Genomic DNA, 26,383 nt, shown 5'->3' on the forward strand with positions numbered 1-26,383 from the left:
CATTCCACACTACATGTAGTGCCTTGAGACTAATAATTGGCTTGTTTTTTAAAAATTTGTAATTTCATTCATTCTGATGCCTTTTAATGGTATAAAAATGACCTTGGATTCTTAAAGATTATACTACCTTGGCAAATCTTAACAAGCCAGATTTTGAGACAAATAAAAAGCAGAAGAGAGAGATAGAGTTTCTGGTTAGCAAATAATCAGTAAATTGATAGCCAGTGGTCTCCTTCAAATACATACATACATACATATATGTATGTACCCCTGATGGGTAAAAATCAACTCTGATTGGTGAACTATTAACAAAGGAGTGGACATATTAATGAGGAAGTAGCCTAAAAGTCTTAAGCTCTGTCTGCTGAGAATATGACTTGATCATAAACCTTAGCTGCCTCCAGCAATCTGAACAAAGGAATTCATCTTTACCCAGACCACTCTGGTCTGCTTCATAAACTGGGTCACACTAAAATCTAATGGAAGGTTCCAGGGACCAATTGACCTAGATTAGTAAGGACTTCTAGTTGGGTGGGGACCCCCACCCAAGATCACAGAGCATATGCCCAGAGAATTTGGCAATCTCATCTATCAGCAATGTCCTTCAGAGGTTGACTGAATGATCTGCAAGAGCTGGTCCATGAGTGAAGAAATAGAAAGGAAAAACCTCATCCCCAATTTAATAATGGATTATTAAAATAATAGAAAATTAATCCTTTCTCTCAAGTATAATCTTGAAATCTTGTTAGGTTCTACTAAGTGTTCATTTTTTTAAGTTCCCTCACAATTTCTAGGAAATAAAAAGTATACTTACTGCCAACTGCTGCATACCTTGAAAAATCTACTACATTTTAAAAATGATTATGATGATAACACTGGGAAATGAAAAGTATCAAGATGACGAAAAATCTTGTACAGAGAAATGCCAGCATCAGTGGTTAATGATGCCATTTTGATGTTTTAGTCAAAGAAAAAGAAGATGCACATGCTGATCCAGAAATTCAACCTATGAAGGAAGATGATGGAACTTTTGGAGAATACAGGTTAGCACCTACTATGCATCTTTATTCTTATATTTTCTGTCAGTCAGGTTCTGTATTTAAGCACTCAAAACAGAAAATTTTTCTTTTCCTAGAAAGTTTCCTTAACATTTGGCACTTTTCTCAACTATCAAGAGTAAATTTAGTTTGAAAAACGTATAAATTTCAAGTCCTTTACTGTTATAAAATATTTTGGCCCTTCATGAAATGTTTCTATTTTTGATGAGGACTAAGAGATACAGTACTGATGGAAGACAGCTCCACAGATATTCATTGGGATTGCTCCATATTTCTATGACAGACATATTTCTGTGTCTGTTCCCAGAGCTTTGTGATCCCCTTGTGTCTTCCAATTGCCTTGGAGTTAAAGTGTTGGGATCTTTTATATTATGAGGGGTAAAACCACTGCATACTTTAAGAGCCCTCATTCAGTACAAAGTTAGGGTAGAAAATAAAAAAAATGTTTCCCCCTTTCTACTCTCTTTTGATATGGAAATAGTTAAGTATACAGTTGTAGAAATTGGGCACTCCATAGCCATGATTACACAGGTTAATTAATTGCCCCTTTGAATTTCCTCTCTGCTCCTCCATACTCCTAGAATGTAGATGGTCTCCCTCTACTACCAAACACATTCTTAAGAACATAATGAGAAGAAAGTAATAATATTCATGGTACTTGGAAATATCCTTCTGGAAGAGTGGTTATGCCCAAATGTACTTATTTACAAAGTTTAATTTTTTAAAAAAAATATTACTTGCCAAATGAATGTGAGTATTCATCTGTAAGAATTTATATCTCAAAAAGATACCAATTTTAATCTTAAACGAAATACCCAGAAATAATTTTTCCTTTTTAAAAATTATTTAATCCATATTAAGAAAATACACATCAGATTTATAGTTGAACAATGTTGGTTTTTTCACCTGAAAGAATTTTATTTGAAAAGATCTTTTTTTCAAGAACATTTCTAAATTGGGGACCAAAGCTAGTATTTTTTTTTTAAGTATTATGGCTAGGCCACAGTTAACTTGGAGGAGCAATTGCGGTCTATTTTTCTCACAAGTCACCAATACTGAGTTCTACCTAGGCTCCAAGTGATATTCACTGTATTTCTCCATTTTATTGTATTTTACACTGGTATATAATACCGTAGATAATGTTATGTGCCCTTTGCTATTTTGCTTTTTTAAAAAAATGACAAGAGGCTATTAAAAATAATTCCAGCAAATTTGCCTGGCAAAACTTATCTGATTTTTGATTTGGGAGAGAAGGGTCGCAATAAAAAATATCATTTAATCATCACGTGTGCCTTCTATGGGGCAAACATTTTACTAGTTGCTGGGGATACAAATAGAAAAGAAATCACTCCTGCACTTAAGAAATTTAATTATATCATGATAATTCCTTCCAGTATAAAACTGGAAAGGTAAAAAAAATTTGTCAAACAATACAGTTAACAAATATAGAAAGAACCTTTGTGATTTTTAATTTGCACTTAATTTAAAAAAAAATTAATGGCTATATTTCTACCCAATCCATTAGCCATACACTCCTGACTGCAATGCTGTATAGATTTTCTTTTTTTTTTTTTTTAGGTTTTTTTGCAAGGCAAATGGGGTTATAAAGTGGCTTGCCCAAGGCCACACAGCTAGGTAATTAAGTGTCTGAGACCAGATTTGAAGCCAGGTACTCCTGACTCCAAGGCCAGTGCTTTATCCACTCTGCCACCTAGCTTCCCTATATAGACTTTCAATGTTTAAACATGTTATGACCCTCTAGACAGTATTTCACCTACCTGAGTTTTAATGATTTGTCTTGCTTTGGTTCCATCATTAAAGAAATGCATTCCTTATATCCCAGAGCAGAATAAAACTAATCTGCTATTTGTACAAATAGACTTGCCCAGATATATTTTTAAATAAATATTAATGACTTTGTTAGGCAGGTCTTATTACAGAAACAAGGAAGAACATTCATATCTAAAGAAAAACTAATTTTGAATGCCAATGGAGAGTTTTCATTTTATTTAGATGGGTGATATGATATATTGGCTAATTTGGGAAAATTCACCCATCCATAGTTCTTGTTTTGATTATTTCTTTTTCAATATCATTAAGAGCAAATGTGCTACCAAAGATCAAAAACCTTGAAATCTGGATTGGGGGCAGAGCTTTCACTAAGTTGCTTAAACACTTTTCCCCACAAATGTAGGCATATTGTTTCTAATTCCCAGCACCCTGCCTCATTCAGATCTGATTAGTTCTTTCTCTGCAGCAAAAACTTCTTATTAAATTTCCTCAAAATTATACTAATTTTTTTGAGACAAGCAAGTATATAGTGAGGCTTAAGGGGTTAACAAATTCTTACTAAATTTCTTCAAATTTCCCCCCAAAATAAGACTAACATTTCTTGAGACTTGCTATTAAGTAGCAAGGGAGAAAGTCATACCAAATTTGTACTAAATTTCTTCAAATTTGCTCAAAGGAAGACTTAAAATTTCATGAAACAAAGATCTAACAAAGGTAAAGGAATTAGCAAAAATCAGATTCAAGTTAGGACTTTACCAGAATAGGTGGTAGCTTTATCCCAGGTAAATGGATTAAGATGCTGATTCCATCTGTTTTACTGAATGTATACTTCTCCCCTTCCCCACCCCAAAGAGTGATTATTAACTACCTCAACAATTATTTTTACAATTCACTTATCTACACAGCTTATCCAGTCTAAAATAGGTCCCCTGTTGTCTATTTATCTTGCGGAGCTATGCCTCATTATCTGCTTAAAGTTGATATTACTTTTGTAAGCTTGTCAAATAAATGATTGACCTTCATTTTATCAGTGCTTTTCTGCATACTGCTTCTTATATGCTTGGTTCTGTTTGAATATCTTTGGGATTTCATGCAATGAATTTGACCCTTAGGATGCTGATCCATTTCTACTTTTCCACCATCAGTTTGCTATCAAAGCTTTGTGAACCCATGATCTAACATAGAGCAGGCCCAAGAGCAGTGGTGACCTTTAATTCTCACTCCACCAAAATACTATGGAATTTAAATCTGGCTTTCTAATGGTGATTGAAGGGACAATGCAGATGAATCAAAGAGAGTGAGATGCTTCTCTAAGAGTCCTATTCTGCTTACAAGTCTATCTGTTCATCATTTCTACTGTGTTGGGATTCCAAAGTGAGGATAGCAAGGGCGATGCTAATGCTGACATGATCATAATGCCAAAATCATGAGTGTCTACAATCATCTGGTCATGTTTCTTTGGTTCCAAGTTAATTCATATGTGATACGTTTGGAAGACACTTCAACGGGTAATTTTGTGCATATATGAGCATATACATATGTATATAGTTCTGACTTCTTAAGGGGGTAGACCAAACCTGGATGAGTGAAACTGAAACATTTATCACATATGTGATTACATTTTTTGTTCTGTAGGGTCCTAAAGGAGTTATGGTTCTGATGAGTGTCTCAGATTTTTTTTTTTTAATGAATTGTTTAATTTTCCAAATGAGGATGGAAATTCAAAAAGGCAAAGTCCACAGACAAAATCACATGCAAAAAACTGTCATTACAGCTTCATGACTGATCAGAACTTTACCCTTTGGTTGATTCTACTACCATGTAATGTGTTTAAAAGTCTTTGTGATGCCACACTTCGTGAAAAAAGATTCCAGGTGCTGACAGCATTTTTTTTCTTTTTTTTTTTTGGCAACACATTAAAATTCCCTTCCCTTCCTTGGATCACCAGGGTCCCTTTCATACTTTGCACCCCTAGGGAAGCATAAGAATGACAGTTTTCATTAAATTCTTGCTTTCCTAAGACTAAAGCATAGATTGCTAACCATGCCAGAGGGCACAAAGTCAAAACTTTTGTCAAGAGAAGAATATTTTTAAGGAATTCATTCTTCCTTTATTCTTTCTAATCTAGCAGCAGCTCCCTAGGTAATTCAACTCTTGCCCAGTCAAAGGGTAATTCACAAGGTGCAAAAAGAGGGAAGGAGGGACTTCCCATGGCTAAATTTGTTTTTGTACATGCCGCTACTTCACAACCTTGAGCCAACACCACCTCCATGCAGGTACCTCTGGTGGAAATCTGCAGTTGTCTTTGTTTATTTCTTTGATTATACAGACAGTAGAATCTGCATCCTTTCTAGCATATAGAAAAATCAGAGAAACAATGCAACAACTGTGTAAGTATTTTTTCATTCTTTAGATTGATCTTTTGTTAAAACCAAAATGAACCTAGAGCAAAAGTCATACCATCGATGGTCTATTGAAGTCATTGCCTACTACATTAATCCAAATTTATTGTGTAAATCCTGTATTCCTGTAGTTAGGGGACCCATGTCACACATTCACACATACTGTATGAGGTGAAAATAATTGCTATATGTGATATGGGTCAATCACATGATCCAAGTAAGGAGAGAAATATATTCAGTAGAATACTTTATTTTGTTTGTTTTTTTCTTTTTCTTTTCTTTTTTATTTGATGAGGCAATCAGAGTTAAGTGACTTGCCTAGGATCACACAGCTAGTAAGTGTCAAATGTCTGAGGCTGAATTTGAACTCAGTCTTTCTTGACTCCAGAGCCTCCTGCCTGTTTTTTTTTTCTTAGAGACAATGTATTACAGGAAATGGACAGTCATTTTGGCTAAGTAAGAGAGTAACGAGGACATAAAATTCAGGAAGCATTCCAACACATTCTCTATTGCTGCTGAGTTTCATTCAGTTGCTACTTACTGAGTATACATATACCCCTGAAATTAATTATTTAGGTCACGGGGAGGAAAAAATATAAACTGGAACTTTGCTGTAATGTTCTGTTAAGGTACTATATCACAAAACTACCCTGTGACTGAGGAAATTCAGTAAATAAATCCCTCCAGACAAAAATTACATTAATCAGAATCCACTGAATAGCAAAATATTATAAAAAGTTTCCAGGGCAAGAGAAGATGTACTTCACAGGAATGAGGCATTCATTAGAGAGTGTTTCCAGACCGATATACTTCACATCTTTATAGTCAGTCTTCATGAATTCTTCTGTGCAAAATAGAAAGATAATAGAAATCTTGCCTGGGGAAATAATGTCTATAAAAGCACTTGGAAGAGTGCAGTATTCTACACATATCATTATCATCATTATTATTATTACTTTTTCAATTAGCAATCGCAGTATTTGTGAGTGTCCATATGAATAAATATGAAAGGTAAAATTGCCCACAGACTGCTTTTATTAGAAAGAAACATTATTGAAAAGTTTGAACTCATCCATCTAGTACACTGTTAAAGCAACTTAAATATGATGGATATACTTTTATTTTTTTCTAACTGAACAAAGTTTCAAAACTGTCCTGCCTTCTTCTACCATGAGAAATTGTGATATATGTTTTTTCTACTGTGTAACCATTTTCCCTCACTTAACAGGTTATGAATGTTTTTAATGAATGAATTAATAAAGTATTTACTAAATGTTACTATATCCTAAAAACTAGAGATACAAATAGAAAAGCCAGGCAACCTTTGCTTTTATGGGAAGACAATACATATGGAAAGTTCCAGCTACAAGTTCATTCTGCTTTTTATAATATAATGTACAATGTATTATTTCAGCATAAAAGGAATTTTAATCTTTGAAGCTTTGGAGATGTTAAACATGAATACTTAGTTCTCCTGTTCATGAAAAGAGTTTTCCATTTAATTGTGTTTTTTTTTAACAGCATTTATAACCTTTATTTCTCACTTGTAAAGCCCAGAGTCAGACAAGTAGAGTTTTGCCAAGTTAGGTGACAGTTTTGAAATAGCCTCTCCTTTAGTTTCCAAATTCTCATTTGCATTGAAGAAGAGACTTTCAAAATCAGGCCTGGAAAGTTATTTCCCCTTGCCAAGTTACTTTCGCTTGGGTAGCTTTAGAGAGAGAATAGTTAAAAACTAGAATGTTGTTCTGACTTGTAAGCTCCCACATTCTTCACCAAGAATTCAAAATTTACATTCAACAAGGGCTTTTCTTTGTTCTTCTAAGAGTTATTTCTTGAATAGAATTTCTAGCTTACTTCTAATTCTTTAAGTAAACTGGGATGCTTTTCTGTTCTTCAAACTTTGGTCCCTTCTCTCACTTGGTTTGTCTCTTGCTTTTGAACAAGGGTTAAATTAGAATGGAAGTCTTTAGAAGTTAAAAGAAGAATCTATGCTTCTTATCTGATAAATGAGTTTTCCTCCTTCCTTTTCAGACTAAATCCACTTTCTTTTGTATAGTAGATATACATATTTCTGACAATAAAAAAATAAATCAAGATAATCCATAGAATTTGCAGAGTGAAGTCTAGGGTTAGGAACTGGAAGAGGAGTCATGCAAAGAAATATATATATATATTTATACACACACACACACACACACACACACACACACACACACATACACACAATGGAAAATGTGGCTGTAATGATGTTCCCTTTGGCACAATAAATGAGCCCATCATGAGTTAATTTTAACAAGACATTTGACAAATTCTCCAATGTAATATTTGTGGACAAAATGGTGAAATGTGAGCTTCTTGATAATACAGTTGGGAGAATTTTATAACTGGCTGAACAAGCATTTCCTAATATTATTCATTCATAGATTGATAGTAATCTGAAAAGAAATCTCTAGGGGCATGTCACAGGGTTCTGTATTTGTCCCAGTATCATTCAACATTGTTATCAATGACTTGAATGAAGAAATAGAAGATATGCTTACCAAATTTACAGATAATAAAAAAACTTAGAAAGCTCATGATTCAAACAGATCTCAAAGTACTAGAGTAATACTCACCCATCCCTCCCAAAATTCCAAAGATGAAATACATCAGATATCAAGATTAAGGCCTATAATTACTTTCAGAATATAAATTTCATTATTAGGGGATTAGAGATATGTGGAATCAGGACTCAGTAAAAAATATATGAATCAAAGAGCTCTCAATATAACCCACTTTTATGATTTGGCTACCAAAAAATCTTATGTAAGCATACTACATTAACAAAAGCATAATGTCTACAATCAGGTGACTTCTGGAGCACCTTGTTTTAGGATGGACACTCATAAAATGGAATAGTGATTTGGAAACCATTTTTTTTTTAAGGAGGAGCACTTGAAGGTACTAGAAATGTTGATCTGAACATAATTTATAGGAAAGATGTCAGCTACTTCCTTATATTTGAAGGACTATCATCTGGAAGAAGAAGAATTAAACATATCAAAAAATTGAATATGATTTAGGGGCAAAAGTTACAAGGACACAGATAAATCATTATAAGGAGACATTTTCTAACAAAACTGTCCCTACAATGAAATGTCTTGCCACATTGAGTTCCCCTTTATGGTGAATATCCAGGCAAAAGTTGGATATTTATTTGTTAGAGATATCACATAAGAGATTTTCACAATGAATAGTAGACCCTTAAAATTCTTTCTCACTTGAAGATTGTAGGATGCTTCCAGAATTGATTCTTTGCAGAAGAATCTGGTTCATTAATATTGTTTCAGCTAAGATCTCTACATTACAGAAACAATTGTTTCATACAATATAAATATAAAAGAAGGCTGTTTTCTGAATATTCATTTTTTTGAAAGGCAATGGGGTTAAGTGACTTGCCCAAGGTCACACAGCTAGGTGTGACTAAGTGACTGAGACTGGATTTGAACTCAGGTTCTCCTGACTCCAGGGCCAATGCTTTATACATTGTGCCACCTAGCTGCCCCTGAAGATTCATTCTTGGAGGGGAAAAAAAGTCCTAAACTGAACTTCTGGATAAAGAAGCTAAAATGTTGGTCTTGATCAGAATAGATTGTTGGAGAGGAACTATAAAGAGGTTCTAAGATCAATAGAGTATCTTTTTTCTTCCATACTATATACAAGCTTCCTATTTTCAATTATTTCCATTCTTTGAAATAGAAAATAAAAATATATTGGCTTCTCTAATTTTTTCCAATCTGTTAAAAGGTAGATCATATATGACTATCACAATTCTGTGAGGGTGAATTAGAATACACTCATTAGTTCATTCCTTTCAAAGGATACTGAGATATTTGAGCAGAGATGTAAGCAAAATCTAGGTCTTGCAAAATGTTATTGATTTATTTAATTCTCAGATTTCCATAAAAACTGAATGATAAAAATGGAAAGTGATATAAGTATGCATGGATTGAAAGGAAAAGAATATTCTGTTTATAAAAGTTTTTTTTTATTTTACCCAGTATCTCTCACCATATCCAGAATATATCAATGTGAGAGTAATTTTGCAGACTTAATACTCAAGCCAAAATTTCCAGCTTAATGAATCTTTACCCCTATTAACTGGCATTCTTTCAGGAATAAATAAATTACAAAACTGTACACTTTCAGGATATGGATTTTGCTTTTCTTCTTAGGCTATTTTCATTTGTTTCTTCTGCACCCTTTTAATGGAATATGTAGGTCTCTTGAAAGGTAAGGTTGAAGTTTATAAGCCTGGCCTGCATTCTATAACTAAAATGATTTGAAATGCAACACTTTGCTTCCTTCTTCTAGATCAGAAAGAATCAGTATTTTTCATTTAACCAAATTCATTCTTCATTCATGTTCAAGGAATCCAAAGGATTAAAAGGTTTAACAGACTAACCTCACTACCTATCATAAGCTTTTTCTCCCACTTTGAGAATCAAAACAGTGATTTCTCAGTGACATTTCAGTCCCCTTCTTATTTAATGCTTGCCATTATTTTTCTAAATTTCTTTCAAATCAGGGATTAAATCTCTCATTGAAAGGAACATGCACCATAGGCAGTTCATTTTCTACTGAAGAGCTCATATTTAAACCATCACTGTACCTGATTTCCATGACAACCACATCATATTAATTTGGTGACTAGGTTTGGCTAATGGACTTCAAGACTGCATAAGCTTTGACATAATCTGCATGCATGTGCTCTTTTGTTTCTTAGTTTAAAAAAAAGTTATTTAAAGATAGGTTTTAACTGCAATATTTTGCTATCTTTTTTTTCTCCTCCAGTGATGCAGAGGATCATAAACCTACAAAAAAGGGAAGTCGAACACCCTCAGACAGAACTGTGAAAAAGGAAGATAGCGATGATAGTTTGGTTGACTATGGAGAAGGGGTAAATGGCCAGTTCAATGAGGATGGTTCCTTTATTGGACAATACAGTGGTAAGAAAGAAAAAGAACCAGCAGAAGGAAATGAAAGTTCTGAGGCTCCTTCTCCTGTCAATGCCATGAACTCCTTTGTTTAAATTCTCTGCCGACGTACCCATATTCACCATGATATTTTTTTAAAAGCACTTGTCTGTCAGCCCTCTCACACTGTGAACATGTAGGTAGAAATGCTACTTTCTACTGTATGTTTATTCTCTGAGACAGATAGATCAAACATTTACACAAATGAATAACTCCGTAAAAGTGGTACATTAGTGTCAATTGGAGAACAAAATGCAGACTTTTCATTCAGAATGCATATTTTTAAAAATTTCTTCAGAACTGACAAATAATACAACAACTGATAATGTTATTTCCTGGTAAAGATACAGTAAATGCATGAAAAATGCTACCCATTTTACAGACAAACCTATATATGTTATTAAAACAGGGTTTGATATTTTGTAATGCAATCCTCAGCCGAATCCCTAGATATGAATTCCGTTTTCATTGTCAAGAGTGTTATCGTAGTATTACCTAGAACTTCAATGTCTTTGTGGACATTGTTGTGAAATTGGTTATTTAATGTCTAGCTTTCATTAGTCTTCTTGCCAAGACAATTAGAAACAGTATATTCAGTACAGAATTGCTAAATGAGTGAAGTATGACACTTGTTTGCTTACTGAGACTCTATACCTTCTCTTTGCTCCTATTACTATATCGCCTTCTTAATCTATCAAGTATTACAGCACTACAGTGTTCTGTTTTTATACCATCTAGATGGTGGATTGTTTAGGCAAAAACAAAATGCATCAATGCATTTAGAAAATCATACAGTCCTGAAGCAAATTGAAAGTAAACCATTAAAAAATTTCTTCAGACAACAAAATTCCAGAAAACACAAGAGCAAGCTACATTCAGTGCCTTCATACAATATGCATTCCATAATATGCCGCCCTGCTATAATCAGTTGGTGTAATAAACAATGATCAGTGTACTGCTATCATTGCCAAAAAAAAAAAGTACCTTTTTAAACAACCCAGAAGCAATGAAAGTCATTGTACTACAAAATGGAAACACAATTTCAAAGGCATAAAAGTACTGTTTGTTTTGAGGGTTTGTTTCTTGAGGATTGAAAGAAAAACTTCACAACCAACCAGAGCACATATATCATGATTCTGCAGCTTTACAAGGGTTTCCAGAAACAAATAAACAAATAATCAAATTCAGTTAGAGAAGCAAGAGATCAACTTGGTAGCAAAACATCAACAAAAACAATCTGTTTGCTCCAAAAGGCTTTGACACCATGCCAACAGCTGCCCATGATCCTCTAAATCTTTTTTTTGATCCATGTGGCAGCTTTTGAAACAATGTACAGCATTAAACAATGTGTATATAAATTTTTATGGACAACTTCAGAATCTGAGAACTCTGACAAGTGCTAATAAGGCCTAGTAGTTAAAAGGATTACAGTTATCAGTTTAAAAAAAAAACAGCATTCTCTCACATTCATAAACTCTATCAAATTGTTTACCTCCAAATATGAAATTTTATAACAACCTATGGTTGAAGGAATGCTCAGTTTCATTTGCCAATAAATTGGTTTCTCATAACTTGCATCAAGTTTAATTTTAAGTAAAGCTTTTTATATGTAGATATTTTGTTGAATTTGTAAATATACTTAAAGTGTAGATGCTATATGCTTATAGGTGTTACATACAAATAAACAAAATCGAAATGGTTATGTTGTACTGTGTAAGAAGTATAATAGCCAGTGGAGTGCATGGAATTTGAAAGCATCTACTTATTCATTTTATTTTTTCTTTTCCTTTTTTTTTTTTTTTTTGCTGTGAAACAAATAGTCAACTGTTTAATGTATCAACAGGAGGTTTCAAGATAAAATCTTCAGAGCTAATTGCCTGTGGGGTACAATAGGCCTTAGTCATCTAGCAGCTTTTATGTGTGTAAGCACAGTCTGAAGGAATCCCAGATGAAGATGGCCACATATTCTTTCATAGCACTGCATTTGCTTCTCCCAAATCAGCTTTCATATTGATACTCAAAAAAAAAAAAAAAGACAAAACACCAGATTGATCAGAGAGCACAAATATAACTGTTACTAGGGATTTACTGTTCTTAGTGACAGGAGGAAAACAAGTACAATTTTACTCTTCTGAAATGGTAGATGCTAAATTTATCTGTGCATGAAAGGGTCACTTCTGTAATAGTGCAACAGATTTTGTAATTAAAAAATTAAATGTGGTTTAAAATTTCCATTCTTGGTTATCATTTGTTAAGTTTTGTTGAATCTGTGACTCTCAGGGAGGCTGTGATGACTTCTAATAAATGGATCCCCAACTCATTTCTCTGTAAATCTATGTGAAACCTCAAACCTTCTAGGAACTAAATTTCTTCTGCCTGAATCCTAGTATCCAGATCCCTGACTATTACCACTCCCTAACACTGACTCTTCCCTTTTGCCTCCTTCAGTAGTCTGCAGTCCTTGGATGAACACCTGAGTCTTGGACTTAGTTCAATCTAATGACTTTCATTTGTCATTCATTTTCCTTTATTTCCCTTTTCCCCACCTGAAAAAAGTCTGATTTCCCAGTGTTTAGCCTACCTTCCAACTCTCTCTGTGGGATAATCACTTCAAAACCCAGTCCTTTAACCTCAGTTACAAATTTTGCCATTTGCTATTTGATTTTTACCTAACTTTGAAGGAGGATTTGTTAACTTGGCCAATCCCAACACTCCGAGTCCATGTTCTGACTTTCTCTATGTTGGCTCAATATCCAAATTCCCTTGCAGCTCTGAGATGTTATCAAATCTGTTCTGTAAATGTCTATTAAATTCAGTGAAATCTAAAATGGAATCTACAAGGATATTTCTGATGATCTGTCTTCAGACAGGCAGATGAGGGCACTCTCTCTCCACTCTTCCTCTTCCTTCATTTCACTCTGGTCCACAATAGCAGTCTTGAAACTCAGGAACTGTCCATTCTGTTTCTCATAGTAGAAACGTGTTTCTGAAAGTGAGCCAAGTGAATATTAATTATCCTCAAGAAACATGAGAAAATTTTAGACATCATCACCACCAGAGGGCTCCCAATTTTTCCAAATAATGCAAAGGAAATATGTATATATATATAATGTATATATGAAAAAGGATAAGACTTTTCAGTGATTCTAATTCCTTTGACAACTCAACCTAGTGATGAAAAGAAAGTCTCCAACTAGGACAAATGATATTTGGAACATTTTTTTGAAAAGCCTAATCGTAGAATTGTTTAATAGAGCAATGAATTTGGATCAGAAGAAATAAGAGGACCTGAATTCCAAATAAACTCTGCCCCCTTACTACTTGTGTAGCAAAACATTTTATTTTTCCTGGCCTCAGTTTTATTATTGGTAAAATTAGGGCATTGGTCTAGACAATCTTTAAAGCCCTTTCTAGTTCTTTATCCTTTGAAATATGTGCTGCAGGTCTTATGGAAATTTTGTTAGGTATCACTGTCTTATTCATTTTAAAAGTTAATTTGTTTTGATATATTTTGCTAACTCATCACCTTCATTTCCTAATATTTCCCATCCCAGTGAGTCATCCTTTTGTAATATAAAGAAGGGGAAAATGGCAAGGGCAATTTAGCAAAAGCAACCAACACATCATTAGAGTCTGATATTATGTATAATGTTATACACCTTTAATTCTGCATCTCTACCAAAAAAGGAGGAAGATTCTCTTCCTCGTCTCTTCTATAAAACCAAGTTTAGTCATTATATAAAAAAACCTTCAAAAAACTTTTTGGCTACTTTTTTCATTTTCTTTTTTTCTTTTGTTGTATTTATTGTTTTCTTGGTAATTCTTACTATATTTTTCATCAATTCATGTCTTTACATGACTTTCTTAATTCTTCATAGTCATCATTTCTTAAAGCATATTAATCTATTATTTTTATGTTACTACCATTTGTGTTTAATTTGTCAATCTATGGGTTTCTACTTTATTTCTATTTTTGTGTTGCCCTAAGAACCATTGCTATGATTATTTTCCTTACTGTGAGATCTTTGTCTTTGACTTCCTTTGACATATGTGTGTATATATATATATATATATATATATATATATATATATATGCATATATAAATACACACACACACACACACACACACACACACACACACCTAGCTATGGGATCTTTGAGTAAAAAGATATGGGAAACTTTGTCATTTTTTAACAGGTTGCTTTCCATAATGTTTGGACCCATTCAAAGCTCCACTAATTGTATTTTAATGCTTTCTTCAGTTGCTCCTGTATTATTTCCACCTGTTGTCATTTTTATGTGCTTACCCCTGCTCACCTCAATTCCTCAATTCATAGTGCTCTTTGGGGAAAAAAGGGGAAAGTTCCCTAAGCCCCAAGGTGGTTGATAGTTTGATCTTTGTTTAACCAACTGTACCTATTTCTATATTGTTCTTCCTATCTTCTCCAGAGGAAACCTTTATTCCTTGTTAAATAATGTCTCCAAGTATTTTCAAAATGACATATACATATATATTAAATACATACATACATACATACATATGCATATATCTGTGTGTGTATGTAAGTTGAGATTCTTTATCTAAGTTTCCTCTCTACAGATACAGTCTATTTGAGGAGTTTTTTTTAAACATCCTCTAATCTCAGTAAGCATGAATGGAACATATGAGGGCTTGTGAAGTTTGGCCAAAGAATGTTCACTTTTATGATGTTTGAGCAAAGACTCACTGCTATTCCCTAAGACACTCCCATTAATATTTGACTATATTGTCCTTTTTTAGAAAAAAATCCCCTATGATAGAATTCTTAACTTTCTTTTCCCATTCCTTGTCAAAGAATATTTTCCACTTTCTATATCACTTTCCCTCCTTTTATTTAATCTATGCCATACTTAAATTCCTTGCCTCTTGACATTTCAGCAATCTCATCATGCTATAACCCTCCACCTTGGATAAATTTTATCATTTGTTTCCTCCCCTTTTGTTCCCAAAGGACCAAAAGGTGAAAGAAACCACAAAAACAGAGTCTACAATTCATGTTTGCTATCTTCTCTCAACTTGCATTGACTGTTGCACAACTAAAATATTTTTAATTATGTAATGATTTTGTATAATATTCTAAACTTCATTGTACTATTCCTTATCTTCTTTAGTTAAGTCCTCTTATAGTAGAGGAGGTGGAAGTACACAAAAGTGGGAAGTATGCTCTTCCTGGGGAAGCAGCAGTCCTGTTGTGATGTAGCAATGTTCAACCAGAGAATTAAGGAACAGAAGGAACAAGGTCAGGGTATCAGCTGGTGTAAGGGGGCTCTTATTAGACCTTAGGGGAAGACTCTTGGGGGTGGGGTGCTGAGAGCCAATGAAAAGTAAAGGAGACTGACATCAGGAGATCTACCATCAACAAGGAGGCTTCAAATAATGAGCAACAGGCTAATATAAGATGGAGAAAAAGACTAAGTTTACCATGTTCTCAGTTTAACCTTGAGCACACTCAGATAAACCAGAGGAAGATAAGTATGTCCAAACATCTCTGAACAAATATTGCAAGACAAAGTAAATCGAATCAATAAATGATGAGGAATAAGAGTCTGTGGATCTTCAAGAGAACATGGAACTATGGCAGAAATCCCTTAATGGTTCAAGAGAGAAATAAAATTAATAGAAGCAGAATTTTTGGCCTGCTTAGCAAAAATAAAAATTAAAAATGGGCAAAATAGGAAACCTTGAATCCACAATGATAAATCTCCCCAGAGAAACAAAAGGGAGAACAACTAGTTAGGATTGAAAATTCACAGGATGAAGGCCAATTTGGGAAAAAAAAAAAGAAGCAAAAACACTAGCATTGAAAGAAAAGGCAAGATGAGTACAATCAACTCAAGGATTATGGATCTCCTTAGAAGAATACAGGTACAGAACTTGAATACCATAAGGTAAAAATAAGTAAATAAAATATTTCCCAAAACATTTGAACTCAGAAAATAATATGTTAATTGAAAGAATCTACAGATCACATTCAGAAACCGAAGCCCATGGGGCGGCTAGGTGGCGTAGTGGATAAAGCATTGGTCCTGGAGTCAGGAGTACCTGGGTTCAAATCTGGTCTCAGACACTTAATAATTACCTAACTGTGTGGCCTTGGGCAAGCCACTTAACCCCATTTGCCTTGCAAAAATCTAAAAAAAAAAAAACTGAAGCCCAAAAAGTCAGTGTCTTGAATAGCCACACAGGAAAAAAGTCAGGAATTTGAACCTGCTACCTTTATCCCTTGCACTTTTGTTGACTCCTCATCCTCTTCTACACTTAAATGCGATTGTCCTTCAGGTGTCTGTTCTATATCCTCTTTCTTCTCTCAGTGCTCTCTTACTTAGAGATCTCATCCTTTCTCATGGCTTCAATCATTACTACATAGATGATTCCCAAATCTCTTATCTCCAACAAATCTTTCTTGAAAAAAATGAAGTCCAGCTTTTCCAACTGCCTGTTGGACATCACCACTTGAATGTCTAATTGGCTCATCAACTTTAGCATATCCCAAACATCATCTTTTCCCACATGTCCCAAGCTGCTCTCTTCCTTTATTTTTATTAATTACACTGTCTTTCCAGATCTTTGAAGAGACATCTTGAAATCACTTCTGTCTCTTGACCATCCCTCATCCATCATCAGTTGCCCACCCATCAGTTGACATCATATCAATTCTACTTCCATAATTAGATCTGTTTCCTTATGTCCATCCCTCCATTCCACAACTAACAGTTCAAGTTCTCATCTTTTATTTACTATTCTTATTACCCATAGACTAAATTTAGCTGCTGGCCTACTTTTTTTTCCATTCTATAAGCTCAGAATATTTTTCTTACATTTTTCAAATAAAATGTTGATGTTGGAAACCATTCTTAGCTCAGACCATAGAGGTGTCAGAGATTTGAATTTTGTCCTTTAGAGTAGTTTGCTGACTCCCAATGGTAGACGGTGATAATTGCTCATAACTATTCTTCCTGCCTTCAGTTTTTCATCTTCTCAAGCCATCTTTTCATATTTCTATTCAAATAATCTTTGCGGTGCAATATGCTTACTCTTCTCGAACTCTAGAAATAGTTTTTTCACTGCCTGTTGAATAAGTTATGAATCCAGTCCAACTCTGGCATTCAGGTACCCCACAATAAAGCTCTAAACAACATTTCCACTCTTAGATTCTCTGTTCAAGTCAAAATTCTCCATCAGTCATTCACAAACTGTCTCTTCTCTCTCTATCCTCAACTTCCATCCCCATTACTGGAATGACAATTCCCCATCTCCATTTCTTCTTAGTATTATCATTTTAGAACGTAATGGGATCTTAGAAGCCATAGAAGCTAATCCTCTCTTTTAAGATGAGGAAATTGAGGCAGATTAATTAATCTTGCCAAGAGTCACCCAGCTTGGAAAGAAATTTAAAATCAAGGCTTCTTGACTCCAAGTTCAGTATCTTATCCACTATATGACATTGACTCTTGAGGTATCCTCTCTTTCTTTATGAGTCAGTTCAGATGTCATCTTTTTCAGAAAGCCTTCACTTAATCCACTTCCAGCTAAAGTAGCTTCCTCCTTAAATGTCTTGTCATTTTGTCTGATCTCCCCTGTACTTTTATTACATTTTTCCCTCATATCAAACTTACCTATATACATTCCTTTTTTATCAAATTAACTTAAAAGCTCTTTGAGATGAGAATATGTGTCTTAGTATGAAGTATGTAGTGGACTTGAAGTCAGGAAGATTTAAGTTCAAATCATGCATCATACACTAATTGTAAGATCCTGGACAGGGATGTCCTTTGGACTTAAATTTCCATATCTGTTCTTGAACTTAGTGACTTCTGAGTTATCTTCCAGCTTTAAATCTATTATCTTTGATTTTTCTATTCCCCAGAACAGTAAGATGTTCAAAGTAGGCACTTTAAATGTTGTTAAATTAGGATGGAACATCAAGAGTTGAGAAGGATGTTAGAGGTCACCTAATCTTCACCCTACCTCCTATCTCAGTGTATGAAGCTTAACTACATTTTCAACAAGTTCTCATTCAGCCCCTGCTTGAATACATTAAGTTATGATGAACTTGCTATGTAAGTTTTCAGAAAACTCTTAATTGGCAAGAATTTGTCTGGAATATATTTTAAAATCCTAGGAGATATTATCTGGTTTTCATCAACTTTTTTTGCCACACACATCAAATTTTTAAGATCTCTTGAAGTTCTTTTTAATACCTTGCAATTCAAGAGTCCCAAAGAGTGAAGAATGTACTTATAAATTATACAAGACAACCTAAGGCATAAAGTATTTATATTGGTGAAATGAAAAGAAAATTGAACTAGAAATATCAAAAACTTAAGTTCTAATCCCAACACTTTTATTAACTGGCTACATGACTTGGAATCCTTAATCTCTCTAAGACTTGTTTCTTTTTTTTTTCTTTTTATATGTTATTTTTTATTGTGAGCTCAATAATCATCAAGAAACACTTCAAAGGGGGTGGCTAGGTGGCGTAGTGGATAAAGCACCGGCCCTGTAGTCAGGAGTACCTGGGTTCAAATCCGGTCTCAGATACTTAATAATTACCTAGCCTTGTGGCCTTGGGCAAGCCACTTAACCCCATTTGCCTTGCAAAAGCCTAAAAAAAAAAACAAAAACAAAAACAAAACACCTCAAGAAACAAAAAGAATGAGAAAGTTGATTATGTAAGAAACTTTGAAAAAAAAGAAAGTAAAAGAAACTGGGCTTCTTTTGAAATCAAGTTTACTGGCCGCTTTGATAATGGCTCTGCAATCTTTGGAATTTTTTCTCATTGTTTTTGTAGTCATCACTTAAACTGCCCTTTATTCTTCTCATTTCATCTGGTCATATAAAAGTTTTCCATGTGTCTCTGAATCCATCATATCCATCATTTCTTGCAGTACAGAATAAAACAAATACTTTCACGTTCTACAATTTGTTCAGCCCTTCTGCAATTAATATTCAATGACTGTTTCCATTCTTTTGTATAACAAAATGTCTTACTGCAATTATTCTTGTATATACAAGTCCTAACCTGAAATCTTTGACTTTCCTGATATAGATGCCCAATAGCAACATTACCACATCAAAAGATTTATACAGTTTAGTAACTTCTTGGGTATAATTCCAAATTGTTTTCTAAAATAATTTAACTAATTCACAGATACACCAATATTGTACCTTGTCCAAGGGGACCATTTATGACTGTTGTTAATTTCCTCTTTGCTAAAAATGATGATATATGTGAGAATCTCTCACATATCACACCTTCTTCACATATAAAATGCAGAATATGAATTTCTTGAGATCAAAATATGTTTCGTTGTCTTTGTATCCTTAGCACCTATCACAGCCACCTAGTAGGCAATTAGTAAATGCTTCTTGATTGGTTGATTAATTGAATGACCTATATAGTCCATTCTAACTTTGTGTGGCTTTATGTCAATATTTTTAGTTATTTATACATATTTCAAACAATCATCAAAAATATTAGGACATTTTCTGAACAGATTCACAGGACTAAAGATTTTCAGCTGAAAGAGTCCTTATAAAATTAATATTCAGGTGGCATGATGGATAGACTCATCTTTCTAAGTTCAAATCTGGCCTCAGATACTAACTGTGTGACCCCAGGCAAGTCGTTTAACCCTATTTGACTCAATTTCCTCATCTGAATATGAACTAGAAAAGGAATTAACAAATCACTTCATTATGTCCACCAAGAAAACACCAAATGGGGAATGAAGAGTAAAACACAACTGAATATACAACAACAAAATAAAAGTTTTTATCTCCCATAGCTTATCCAGACTTTAAAAGTCATCAACTTTTTGCTGGAAGATTCTGTAATCAAAAAGTACTTAGCTTATCTCAGCTGCTAACTCTCAAGTCTAGTCTATGCCAGGTCTCATGACTCTCCCAAGAAACTAGAAAAGATATTCACAAGATAGGAATTAGAGAGTAAAAACACTCTAAAAAATGTCAGTTAGGGGTGGCTAGGTGGCACAGTGGATAAAGCACCGGCCCTGGAGTCAGGAGTACCTGGGTTCAAATCGGGTCTCAGACACTTAATAATTACCTAGCTCTGTGGCCTTGGGCAAGCCACTTAACCCCATTTGCCTTGCAAAAACCTAAAAAACAAAACATGTCAATTACATTAAAGGACAGAATATATGAATCTAACTCAAAGTTGCCTTAGCTCATTGAGCCTTTTTACAATCCAGTTAGCTCCCCAAGGACTTGCTAAGGTGAGTCTGGGCCCTTCTGTTCTTTCTGAGTCTTGAATAGAAGAACCATCCTTAACTAAAATGGTTAGTTCTATAAGGCATCTTGGTCTTTAACTTAATCCGGACTCACAGAATCTCATTACAGGCTTGTTTGGGTGCCTTGATAAGACTATTAATTCTTGCTCAACCTTCACTGTGGTTCATCACGACCTGTCATGCCCTAGCAAAGGCTTGTTAGTCTGAGGTAAAACCTTGTTAAAGCCCCTTTTGCATATGGTAAAGCCTCATTAATAGCGGGCCAGTCTCATTAGGCTCTCTGCTTCATTCTTCTCACAATTGGGAGAGAAATAAGAGATAAGCACCAGTAAGCAGCCAAACATTTTAGAAGGGACAAGTAAATAAGATGAGGTTGCATTGATAAGAAAGTAGCCCATAACTTAAATGGCAGTTTTCAAAAGAAAAAGAAGTCAAGGATCCCTTTTGACTCCAATTCTGAGTTTTTAGTTTAAACTTTTCTACTGAAATCTCTAAAGTGATTGCAAGGTGGTAAAGGGCAAAAAAATAAGGAGATTTTATAGGGCTAGAGGCTTCCAGAAAGCAGGCAGTCATGTCCCATGACACCTGGCAATTTGTACAGGGGAATTTGTGGGTTCATTAAACAAGAACTAATTAATTCCCTTAATTCAACAAAACCATTTGGAATACTGCTATATGATGAAAAAGTATGGCTTAGCCTATAAACTACTGAAAAAAAAATGCAGACAGACCTGGCAAAGTTCACCCTGTACATTTTCTTTGGTACCTAAGCTTGAGTAGTGCAGCATAGTGGAAGGCACTCTGCTTCTAGAGCCAAGCTGGGTTCAGGACTTTGGGCAAGTCACCTCCTCTGAACCTTCATTTCCCGCCTCTTTAAGATATGAAAATTAGACTGGATGGCCTTTGAGTTGTCTTCCCCTTCCATATCTTTTAACCTAAAGTCCTCCTCATAGGATGGAAATGACTCCAGCAGCTTCTCAAAGACTAGCCCAGAGTTGTATAAGTCAGGGTAGGTCCTACCAAACTAGAAAGGCTTGGAGGATAGATCAGATTTTTCTGATTTCCCACTCACCCGCTAGTGGTATCCCCTTTAGGCTAGCTTCCATCTGGATATACCTATTAACATGCATTAGAATGAAAATTCCTTGCTGGGTTCCTTGTTGGGGAAAGTTCATGTGGGTTTTTGTTTCCCCTTTCTTGTGCCTTGTCCAGTAATTGTTACATAGTAAGTGCTTAATAGAGTTTTGTTGATTAGTTGATTGATTTTTGTCTGAAAACCAGATTTACTAAGAAAAGAAACTCATGGCCCTTCATAGGGTGATCCATTTTTTGTATGTTTTCTTTTTTCTTTTTTTTTTCCAGTTACATGTAAAGATAATTTTCAACATTCATTTTAGCAAGATTTTAAATTCCTCATTTTTCTCCCATCTTCCTTCCCCTTTCCTTCTCCTCAAGAAAGCAAGTGATTTGATGTAGATTACACATGTACAGTCATGTTAAACATATCCCCATATTAGTCATGTTATGAAAGAAGAATGAAAACAAAGGGAAAAACATGAGAAAAACAAAAAAAAACAAATTTTACAAAATGAAAATAGTATACTTGGGTCTGCATTCAAACTCCATAGTTCTTTCTCTGGATGTGGACAGCATTTTCCAGGGTGACCTATTTTTAGCCATTTTTATTACTTAATTTACTGTCTTGTCCAACTCTTCACAACCCCATTAGGTTTGCCATTTCCTTCTCCAGCTCATTTTATAGATGAGAAAACTGAGGTAAATAGGGTTAAGTGATTTGCCCAAGGTCACCACAGCTAGTAAGTCTGAGGTCACATTTGAACTCAGATCCTCCAGTCTTGAGGCACTCTATCCATGAATCCATGAAAGAAGTGCTCAGACTGACAAAATTAAAGTTGCCTGAAAATGGAAGTTTAATTCAATTCAATAAACATTTATTTGTTAAGCACCTATCATGGGCCAGCTTGCTTTGCTGGATAGACAATGCAACAAACATTTATTAAATACCTACATTTTACATAGTTCTGTGATGGGTATAGATACAAGGATAAATTAGTAGGTTCTTCACTTTTTTGTAGTTTATAATCTAAAAAAGAATTAGTAGAAATATTTAAACAAATACACATACCAAGTAAGTATGTAATAGCAGCAAGTACATCTGATTCATGGCCAAAAGGTCTGATTTCAAACCTTACCTCTGATACCATCTGTGTACTCAATTGAACTCTCCAGTTTCCTCATTAATAAAGTAAGAAGGTTGGACTAGATGACCTCAGACTTCCTGTCTAGCTCTTGCTCTCTTATCCTATCATCCCAAGAACTATATAAGAAAACATATAAGTGAAAATAATATGAATTAGTGTTGTACCCACAAAGTGAGTCAGAAACCAAGCTATGAAATTTGGGAGTGGACTTTATTTACCCAGGGGTTGCTATGGGTAAAAATCCAAATCTAATAACCCCAAGAATAGAATAAGCAAGGTTTCTATAGTATTTTGAGCAAGCAGGGCAGAAATAGCAGTTAGATGTATTTCCTTGTCAGATGGTTGCACACATGTGACATAGTATAGATAGGAGGCCAATAAAAGATGGAAGGGGGTCAGGGTCTAACATGTTTCCTGGGGTACAGGACAGTCACATACCAGGGAGACTTGGGTCTGGTGGAGTTTATTATCTCACAGCTCCAGTTGCACCTGGGGTGGGGGGAAGCAGTTTTAGGAGGGAGCAGGAATATTGCAGGAACAGAAAAAGGATTAGGTTAACAAGAACATTAGATGAGTCTCAGGTAAATTTTATGGTATACTTTGTGACTCTCAGTGTCAGCTATTTGAGCCCTGTCAATATGTTCCCAGACCTAAGGGCATTAGTCAAACTATTCCATAAGTGTTTCTCAGGACCCAGAAAAGTGTCAAGGACCCTCTTTACACAGTATTAATATTGTACTTCACTAGGAGATGAGAACAATGAAGGGCTTTATGGGATTCCAGTGGGGAAAGGTCAATTTCCAATCAATGAAACCATCATGGAGTTGAAAGCATTTCACTTCAATTAACATAACATGCCAGTTACTGAGGACACATATACTCACACATGCACAAAACATGCATGCACATGAATGTGCAGAAACACACACACAGTTCCTGACTACAAGGTGTTCACATACTAATAATTCAAAATTGGTCTTGAAGAATGGGTGAAGTTGTAAAGAGTAAAGATGAGAGTAGAGAGCATTTCAGGGGGATCAAGGCGATATAAAAGTCTAGCAAATCTATGAGGTAGTTAGTATGCTTTGTCTAGGAATAATGTTTTAAAATTCATAAAATAAAATATAGAGTTATTAAGGAAACTAATCATATTGAAATAGTTTTTAAAACCTTGTAGATCCTAGGTTAAGAATCTTTTAGTCCAACCAGATAAGGAAATGAAGTAAAAAATGACTTTTTATCATCATTCTTCTTAGCTCTTTATATTTTATGAGGTGAAGACACATTTCTTGAGTATCCGTCACATATCTCAAAGAGAGAATGTTTCACATGGAGTCAGGAAATTTTGGATTTGAAACCTGCTTCGTATGCTTACTAGTTATATAACCATTAGTGAGTCACCCTCCCTGGTCCTGCTTCTGCATGTAAAATGGAGATAATAATACCTATGCTACTTACCTCATAGAGTTGTGAAGCTTAAAGGAAGGAGGTAAAGTGTGAAAAGCACTTCAATTTAAAGTGCCTTAGAAATGAACATTGTTATTAGTTAAAAGAAAATCTGGATCCACAGAAAATGGCAGGAAACACAGCCCCTGGACAGGGAGTAAGTTGACTAGTTGAAGGGAGGCAGAGCCAGGAGCAAATGGCTATGTAAGTTTTGCTTGTCCTCAATATTTGAAGGTTAGTTATATTGAGGAGGGATTAAACACCTTCTGTTTGGTCCCTGAAGTCAATGCTAAGACTAATGAGTAGAAGTGGCAAAAGGGTAAAATTAAGCTTTCTCTTAGGAAAATCTTCCTATGACTCAGAGCTATCTAAAGTGGAATAAACTGCCTGGAAAAGGTGATGGGGTTCCCTGAACTGGTGTTCTTCATCAAAGACTAAATGATCATTTGATCAGACTACTATGAATTGGGGGGGAAGGGGTATTATTCATGTAGAGGCTGGACCAGATTACTTGTGAGATTTTTTTCAACCAAGGTTCTGTGATTCTGATTCTCTATGGTAACTTCCTTTTGTATTTATACCAGGACTTAAAATGTAGGAAAAGATTTTTTAATTAGGGATAACTATAAAGCAAAGGTAATTTGTTTCAAGTTGTCCAAGAAGTTGACATTGTACTGTCTCTCTATTAGCAAAGGAAATAATTTTTTTCTTGATTTTTCTGCCTAAATGAGTTCAATCTGAACTTCACCTCTAAATCTATGATCCTATGCTCAATCTTCAGGAAAGCAGGCAAGCTATTCTGATAGAGGAGAGAAAATATTTTACCAGTAGGTGGAGGGTTTGCAAGGGGAACCTCTATGCTCTTTGAAATGCCCAGTAAGACAGTGTTTTTAAATTAATTTTCACTATTAAGTTGAAATTTATTATTTCAGAAATTTATTAATTCAGTATTTTATTTTTCCACAGTTATATGTAAAATCAGTTTTTAACATTCATTTTTAAAAATTTGAGTTCCATTTTCTTCCTCCCACTCTACCGTACCCCCCCTTGAGAAAACAAGCAATTTGATATAGGTTATAAATGTGTAGTCCTGAAAAACATGGAAATGTACATCTTAGGGAAAAATTAGGCCTCATGACACAATAAAATCATACTCAAGAATGCAAAAATTAATCTTTCAAATCTGAGATTTAAAGGATGATTATTATTATACCAGAACGATTATTGAACTGTCATAAAATATTAATATAGAATAACTTTTATATTTGACATTATCATTAAATATCCAAAGAAAGAAAAAAGGCTACTCATCTGGACAGACAGACTGCAGTCTGAAATAATTAGTAAACATTTATTAAGCACCTACTACTTGTCAGACACTCTCAGATAGCTTGTACCCTCAAGAAACTTATAGTCTGATGGGAGACAACATACAAACAAAAATATATAAAATGAGCTATACAAGGACAAATAGGAAATAACTAACAGAGGAAAGGCAAGAGAATTAAGAGGGGTTATGAAAAACTTTTTTTAGGAGGTGGGATTTTAATTGGGACTTAATGAAAACAAGGGAAGGCAGTAGACAGAATTAAAGAAGTAGAACACTGGTCTTGGGGGACAGTCAGAGATAGTGACCAGGGCTGAGAGATGGAATATTTTGTTTGTGGACCAATCAGGGGGTCAGTGTCATTGAACAGTACACAGTGGTAGTAAGGTGTAAGAAAACTGGAAAGGTAGGAAGGAGAGAGTGAGATTATCAAGGGCTTTAAATGCCAATCAGAACATTTTTGTATTTGATCCTGGAGGGAATAGGGAGCCTTTGGAGTTTGCTAAGTAGGGAAATGGACTGCCTGGAATTCCATTCTCCTACTTAGCTAAGTAGGAAAATTACCCTATTTCTAACAGCACTTCCCAAAGAAAATTCAGGTTTCATCTATTGAATCAGACCCATTTTCTAACATGATGTGAAAGCTGCTTACTTTCAGAAATGAACAAATTGATCTGGATTGATAAGAAAGCTATCATAGAAGCAATGATTTACAAGGCAAAGATGAGTATATTCAGAAATGAATTAACTGCTCAACACATCTTTGGAAACTCACCAGAAGGATGTAAAAAAATTAGATAAAGTACATCTTTGGGTAATGTGTATGTTTAT

General features: G+C 34.7%; 1 protein-coding gene across 15 annotated transcripts in view; it reads left to right on the forward strand.

Moving 5' to 3' along the window:
- The window catches only part of NRCAM (neuronal cell adhesion molecule), a 302,674-nt gene extending 290,176 nt beyond the window's left edge, over positions 1 to 12,498 (forward strand). For 14 of the 15 annotated variants that reach the window (XM_074193908.1, XM_074193918.1, XM_074193911.1 and 11 more), the window contains 2 exons: positions 965 to 1,043; positions 10,085 to 12,498. In XM_074193908.1, the coding sequence (XP_074050009.1) occupies positions 965 to 1,043; positions 10,085 to 10,322 (317 nt within the window). In that variant the 3' untranslated portion in view covers positions 10,323 to 12,498. Of the gene's footprint in view, positions 1 to 964; positions 1,044 to 9,465; positions 9,524 to 10,084 lie in introns of all 15 variants that reach the window. The other variant, XM_074193917.1, reaches the window with a different exon arrangement.
- Positions 12,499 to 26,383: the final 13,885 nt, after the last annotated feature.

Source organism: Macrotis lagotis, chromosome 7, assembly GCF_037893015.1.
Source record: "Macrotis lagotis isolate mMagLag1 chromosome 7, bilby.v1.9.chrom.fasta, whole genome shotgun sequence".
NCBI classification, from domain to species: Eukaryota; Metazoa; Chordata; class Mammalia; order Peramelemorphia; family Peramelidae; genus Macrotis; species Macrotis lagotis.